The 7,990-nt window shown below is 42.4% G+C and overlaps 1 protein-coding gene across 1 annotated transcript; it reads left to right on the plus strand.

The window, feature by feature from the left end:
• The first annotated feature begins 6,703 nt into the window (after positions 1 to 6,703).
• On the plus strand, positions 6,704 to 7,753 carry LOC105422417 (matrix metalloproteinase-18-like). The gene has a single exon (XM_011631772.2). It carries the CDS (start codon positions 6,704 to 6,706, stop codon positions 7,751 to 7,753), a length of 1,050 nt encoding a protein of 349 aa, XP_011630074.2.
• Positions 7,754 to 7,990: the final 237 nt, after the last annotated feature.

A 7,990-nucleotide genomic window follows, 5' to 3' on the forward strand; every position in this document is an offset into this window, starting at 1 on the left:
CCGGAAAAAAGATTTTCTGCACAAAATCATTACAGGCGATGAAAAGTGGATTCTTTATGATAACCCTAAATGTAGAAAATCATGGGTTGACCCTGGTCAACCTTCGACATCGACGTCAAAGCCCAATATCCACGCCAAGAAGGTTTTGCTCTGTATCTGATGGGATTGGAAAGGTGTGTTGTATTACGAGTTGTTACAACCGGGTGAAACAATCACGGTAGACCGCTACCAACAACAATTGATCAATTTGAGCGATGCATTAGAAGAAAAAAGGCCATTTACTGGCCAAAGACGTCGTAAAGTGATCTTGCTTCATGACAATGCTCGACCAGATGTTGCGAAAGCAACTCAGGATCATATCTTTGCGTTAGGCTGAGAATTTCTCCCGCACACGGCGTATAGTCCAGACATGGCGCCTTCCGATTACTATCTTCCGGTCGCTGCAGCATCATTGGGCTGATACACATTTCGTGAGATTTGAAGAGATATAAAAATGCATTGATGATCGCTTCGAAGCCGATGAGCTTCTATCGTCAAGGAATTCGCAAGCCCGAAAGATGGCAAAAGGTCGTTGATGCAAACGGGGAACATTTCGCTGATTAATATCATTTGTTTTTGAATAAAGATTGAATTTTACAAAAAAAGCTCAGAACTTTTTTGTACACCTAATATACTACTGTGATCAAATATAAACGAGATTTTTGTTATAAAGTGAAAAATCTTTATTTATTCTTCAAAATCAAATTCGTCGCCTTCAAAATAATCCCCTCCCGATGCAATACACTTATGTCAACGCTTTTTCCAATCCTCGAAACACTCTGAAAACTCTTCTTCCGAAATGGCCTTCAATACCTTCTTCGTTTCGACTTGTATCTCCTCAATCGATTCAAAACGGTGTCCCCGGAGCGGTCTTTTGAGTTTATTGAATAGCCAGAAGTCACACGGTGCTAAATCAGGCGAATACGGTGGTTGTGGAACGATATGGATCGAGTCTTTGGCGAAATTGTCACGAAGAACCAGTGCAGTGTGAGATGGCGCATTATCGTGGTGCAAAAAAACTATGAGTTTTCTGCCCATAAATCTGGTCTCTTGGTCTGGACTGATCCAAATGAAATGTTTACAGTATCGGCAAGTTCTCTAATTGTCAATCGACGATTTTGGAGCACCAAATTCTTGATTTGCTTCACGTGTTGTTCATCAATTGATGTTTTTGGTCGTCTTTGATGTGGTTCGTTTTCTATGCTTTCTCGACCATCTTTCAACATTTTATACCAGTCAAACACTCTTGGTCTTGATAGAGCCTGGTCATCAAAAGCCTTCTACAATATTTTGAACGTTTCAGTAGCAGAAATTTCATTCCGCAAACAAAATAAAATACAATTTCTTTGCCCAACAGAATTACACATCGTAAAAATCGAAAAAAATACTTTTGGATATTCACAAAAACGAGCGTTCACTATTAAACAAATGAAGAGAATGACATGAAATTTCACACAGATGTCAAAGACAGTACTACCAACTTAATCAAAAAAATATTTGTCAGAATCGAAGATGAACCCGCGCAGTTTAAATTTAAAAATCTCGTTTATATTTGATCACAGTAGTATATATATATATATATATATATATATATATATATAGAGAGAGAGAGAGAGAGAGAGAGAGAGAGAGAGAGGGAGAGGGAGAGGGAGAGGGAGGGAGAGGGAGAGGGAGAGGGGAGAGGGGAGAGAGAGAGAGAGAGAGAGAGAGAGAGAGAGAGAGAGAGAGAGAGAGAGAGAGAGAGAGAGAGAGAGAGTGCCCGATGTCCGACAGAGGAAATCGGCGTCGTTTGATGACGCAGCGGCGTCGTACAATGCAAATGGCAGCGTCTCTAATAAGAGTAGCGTCTTAAGGTCGGCGGCATTCGGTGTCCAACAAATGAGATCGGCATCGTTTGACGGCGTCATTTTAAGACTCAAAGTCGCGCTTCTCAATAGAAATAGTATCTCGACATTAAAAAGGCTTCGATGCTCCCAAATAACGCGCCATTTATATTTTTTGCTTTATTATTTATTTCTTTGTTACCGATGCCGATATTGATCTCATTCAAAAACATTGTTTTTTCCATACCTTATTTTGTTGGAATAAGTTGTTTATAAAGATACATTTAATATACTTTCGTTAATTAAGATGAGGGAACTTTTTAATATTTTGGATATTTACGTTCAAGAGCGGCGACTTTTGTATGGTGTGGGGAACTCCACACAGCAATTTTTCATGTGTGGAATTCCACACATGGCGAATGTCGACTAATCGCCACTGTTTACGTTAATGCTGTTCGCATTTATTGTTTATTTTTCTAACCCCCCCTCCCCGATATCGATGTCATTCAAAAAATATTAACCTAGTTCTATTATATTAGTAACTTATAATGATGACGTTAATACATATTCGTTAAATAGGACGTTGGAGCACGAAACTTTACAATGTTTCGACCAATTGCGCTAATTCCATTTGCATTTATTGTTCGCATCATTCTGTTTTTTTTACACATACATACATATGAACAATAAAGTTAGAATTGCTTATAATGTGGAAGCGCATAATGCGATCACAGAGCTTACGATGAAATGTAAAATCATTTATTGACTATATTATATGCCTAATCAAAAGACGTATCTCGATGGCACGTTCGAACGTGAAGCACATGTTTTGAATGCGATTGTGTGTATTATACTGTTATAATTTATATCAGTTATTTACAATACAGGATATAGGCTTGAAAATTATGTGTCAGTGTATATATTGATTAATAACCATTTTTTATTTTAAACATAATAGTCATCGATTTAGCATCAAATAAGCATAAGAAGATTCATATTTGAAGAATAGAAACATAATGTTGGTGATATAATGTCCATTTTTTCAAAAATAGCTTGGAGTCATATTAAGTCAATGTTAATCAAGAATTACAGAAATGCTATTGTCACATGCACATGTTATCGAAAAAGCTGTTAACATAAGAATCATCTCAATACGTATAACGTTTATGTATTTATGCCATTATGTTAATATTTTTATACCTTATGTGTAGCATGTGTATGCCTTATGTGTAGCATTTAATAGTAATATAAAGTATAAAAATAATAGTATAAAAGTATAAAGATTTGCATCAGATTAACTACACTATAAACAACAGATAAGATATATAATTGTAACATTAAATTGCTTAAATGTATTTGTGATTTATTCGAGTGATTAATTTTTTTACATAAATGTTTTAGATTAGGTATGGCTAATTTCATCCAGCCGAGGAATTCCTGTTCCCCAATCTTAAATGTCCTATCTCTTATTTCAAACATGAAATCAGTTATTTTTCATTATACTTGCTGCACTAGGTTGTATTATCATGATTACGTATGTACACTATCCGTCAATAATTCACTGGGTTCTACAATAGCCCTGATTTATCGACTTGATTTATCCGCAAGGTTATTGATAAGATTAATAATGACAAATACGTACGAGTAGAATAACAAAGGGGGTCCGATGTCCCCCAGGGGTATGGGGGGGGCGAGGGGAGAGAGGGGGGTCCCGTATCGTAGAATCCCCAGGATTCTAAGATGATTTTCTTTCTTCAGAGGGTTCACATAGGGAGAGAAGGTGGATCCCTCTGGCGGTCGTCGAAACAAGTTTATCCCTCTCGGTCGGTAAGGGAGTCGTGGGGTTTCCCCGGGTCGGTTCCCCCGTTCTCGACGCCGCCCTAGCGTTTTTTTCTAGCGTTTTTTTCTAGCGTTTTTTTCGGGCGTTTTTTTCGGGCGTGTTCTCGACGCCGCCCTAGCGTTTTTTTTTTCGGGCGCGTCCTAGCGTTTCCCGCTAGATAACCCCGGGCGCGTCATCGACGCCGCCTTAATGTGTTTTTTTCGGGCTCGCGTAGCCTTGGGCGCGTTACGTCGCCCTAGCTTTCCGCGCGGTCTAGCGCTTTTCGCGTAGCCTTGGGCGCGTTCTCGACGCCGCCCTAGCGTTTTCCGCGCGGTCTAGCGCTTTTTGCGTAGCCTTGGGCGCGAACGTCGCGATTAGTCGCGTCGTCGAAGCGACTCGCGTTGTTGACAGGATGTTGCGGTTTGTCGCGTCGCCTTAGTCATGTCTGTTTTCCATAACGTCGCGATTAGGCGCGTCTCGCACGTCGCGATTAGGCGCGTCTCGCGTCCGAGTGTTTTCCGCGGGGCTTAGCGCGTCCTGTTTGTGGTTTGACGTGTTTTTTACGTCACTTTAGAGAGTATTTAACTAGGAGTGTCGACGATATATTGTTAGTAGTTTGCGAGATGGAGAGTCAGTCTAATATTTCGGAGAGTCAGTTTAATGTTTTGGAGAGTTAATTGAAAGATCCGGAGATAATATCGCTCTTAGAAGATTCGCTCGAGCTCTCGAGAGAGATGGAACGCGAGATAGTGGAACGGGAGAAACACGCGATGACGATGGGACGTGAGAGACGGCCTACGATCGAGCGAGAAGAGGAGAACGAGATATCGGCGGAGGTCGAGAGCGATGCGGTCGACTCGCTCGAGTCGATGCGCGCGATATGGACGTCTATGCATTCGACGTCGTGTAATTTGCGGCTAATGATGGCGTTTTTGTCTAAACATCTGGCGATTCATCGAGGAACGGAGCGCGTATATGCGAGGCTGAGCGTATGAGAAACGTTATACGTATCGTTACTGATGTCTGGAGTCGAAAGGATCCGTGGAACTCGTACTGTTCTGGGGACAGTATGGTTCGCTTGGTCGAGAGTTCCGCGACGCCGGACGAGCGTGCGTCGCTTATGGAGATCGAGATAACGAAGGAGGCTTCTTCGAATTGGATAAGAGATTACTGGGAATATCTGGCGCGTTTGAAAACGACGAAAGGGGATCTCGACGACGAGTACGAGAAATATCTTGCGCGTTTGAATACTACGAGAGGGAATGATGAGAGTTGTGGCACTGGTTTAGACGCATTGTTCGCGTCTCTATCTGGAGATAAGGAGGAGGCTGATCGATTCGTTCAGTATGTGACGAAGTTGAAGGGTGGACGACAGCTCGAGGCGAGATCTCCGGGCGAGAAAGGGATCGATTGCGAATTGGTTCGAATGTACGTGTACAATGTCAAGGATATAGTTAAGAAGAAGAGACGTAACTGGTGGAAGTATGCGAAATTGAGAGTTCAATTTTTGAACTCCGTGTCGGATCGGAAGAAGCAGTTGATGCGACAGTTGATAGATCGAGTCGCCGATGATCTGAGGAAAGTACCCGGAGTGCGCGGGAAAGCGAGAAGCGTCGACAGCGAGTAGAATGTATCGCTATGATGTTTGCGCGAATTATCGTCAGGGGGTATTGATTGTGGCGAAGAGCGCGAGTATATGTAAAAGAAAAATGTACTAATATTTCTATGTAAAAGAATATATTAATATGTATACTAATTGAATATATGTATAAGAATATACACGAATATATGTATCCTAATTATTAATTGAATATATGTATAAAAATATACACGCGAATATATAAGAATATACACGAATATATGTGTAAAAGTGTGCGCAAATATGATGTCGAAGTTTTTTCTCGTTCCGAGAACGTATGAGAGAGACGAGAGTGGGAGTCGTGCGAGAGGAAAATTATCGTAGGAGTATTAATAAGAAGATAATATTTCATTGGAAATGTGAATGTTGTGTGATGCGTCATTTTTCGCGCTCGCTACGCGTGACTACGGGAAGTCTGACCGCAACGGCGATAGAAGATTAGTCAGTCTATTGTTTATTTCTTCGTTCTTTATTCTATTGCTATTTTATCATTGTCATGCTTTTATTTTTGTTCTCTATTGTGTACTTTTGTTCTCTATTTTGTATTATTAATGATATTGCGTATATCTTTAGCGAGATTGCCATTCGTTGGTGTGTAATCGCGCTACTTATATTTGGATTCGTTCGACAAGAATAATCTCACGCGATAGAGAATAGAAATTAAAGCGATTTTAATTTCTGATTCGCGACTCGGATCGATTCATCGCGTCGGTCCTCGCCCTCTCGCGACCGATGGCAACATCGATCGAACGGTTCGCGCGTATTTCGGTCGGCGACGCGCAGTGTCGATTTGATTTCTGTCTCGCGCGATGACGCCCGCTCGTAGAATCGCCGTAATCGCGTGCGCGTTAGCCGTTATCGCGGCGATTCGCGACTCCGTCGCCGACAGCGACGAGGAGGCGATTCGGTTTTTGCAAACCTACGGATATCTGGATGGCGATAACGTGCAAACGATATTAGATAACGCGACGTTGGCTCTGAGACACGCGATTGCACTTTTTCAGGAGTATTATCGTATACCTGGTGATGGTGTTCTTAACGAAACTACATTGGAACAAATGCGTAAACCACGATGCGGCGTCAAAGATATATTAAATGACTTGGACGATTCTCCGAGGAAATGGACGAAGACGCATCTCACGTGGAACTTTCATCTGGCGAGCGAGAGCGTTCTACGAGTCACCGAAGTCGCGTTCGAGATGTGGGCTGCGAATTCGTCGCTGACGTTCGAGCGCAATTCGACGAATCCCGATATCGTGATATCGTTTCGGAAAGATTTTCACACGTTTGTAGATCCTCGACATTAAGGTAAGCCGAATATGTCCGTCGTTGCTGGACGGACCAGGAAACGTGTTAGCTCACGCTTTTTTACCATCGTCAGAAATGTCAGAGGTGCACGTGGATAGCGCTGAGAAGTGGCACATCGAGTTAACTGTTAATCCTGACGATACGATTCACCTGTTGCATACGTTGACGCACGAGATCGGTCACGCATTAGGATTACATCACAGTCCTTTAAAAAATGCGATAATGTATGCTTTTGTTCCCCCTAAGACCTTTCCCGTGCGATTGAGCGAGGCGGATTTTCTTGCCATTCAGAATTTATACGGTTTAAGAAATTTAAGAAAAAGAGCGAAACCAGTTGCGGGACCAGTTACGACGACCGTAGCGACGACCACGATTGCGACGCGCGATACGGGGAATTCCGCGGATCTGTTCGCGTTGCGACGCGTCGATGCGGTATTGGTATTAGAAAATAGAATGTATGTGACGTATCGACATTACTTATGGTCGGTCGATCTAAACGGAAAATCTTACGGCAGGTCGTTGTTACTGACGGACTATCTGCGTTTTCTTCCCGATAATTTTACGCGTTTGGCGGGTGCGTATCGACGACCTTCGGGCCAACTCGTATTGTTTGTCGACGATACGGTTTATATGATAGAATATCCGAGTTTTGAGCTAGTACCGGGTTGGCCGAGGAAATTGAAAGATATGAATCTTCCTCCTAATGCGAAAATTAATGCTGTGATTAATACTAACGCGGGACGAACGTTCGCGATCTACAACGACGAGATCGTGGCCGAGATCGACGATTGCTCGATGATAGCCGTCAGGCATAATTCGTTGCACGCGATATTTCCTGGGATTCCACCTGCTGTAACGTCCGCCGTTCGATACATCGACAGTAATCTGTACTTTTTTGTTAAACGACAGTTCTTCAAATATAACGAATTTACTAGAAGTATAACTATGGCCGATAAATTTGATTCAGAGATTTTTGGTATCGTGTGTCCAAAGGACGGATTGTTAGAGCAATTGCGCGCTCTTTTGAAAAGACTCGCTCAGATGAGGAACGTATTTTCGAGAGAGGACGATTTAGAAGAGGAGAGGGAGGAGGAAGAGGCACGGAAGTTTTCGCATAGTGTATAGAGCTAAGGATACGAAACGTTTACGAACAGTATTGCGCGATCTCTTCGATCGTAAAGATGTACGATATCGAGCGCTCGCAGGATTCCGAGACGTGCCGAGTCGACGAGAGCGATGATGCGAAAAGGAGAAAGAGGACGCTCGACGATGACAGATCGATCGCGTCGAGTCATAGTAACGCCGGTTATACGAATAATTCAGTTAGAATTCTAGAACGAAAATATTCCTTGACTAAGATGG

The sequence above is a fragment of the Pogonomyrmex barbatus genome, unplaced genomic scaffold (genome assembly GCF_055798465.1).
Source record: "Pogonomyrmex barbatus isolate J1 unplaced genomic scaffold, ASM5579846v1 scaffold5, whole genome shotgun sequence".
Lineage (NCBI taxonomy): Eukaryota > Metazoa > Arthropoda > Insecta > Hymenoptera > Formicidae > Pogonomyrmex > Pogonomyrmex barbatus.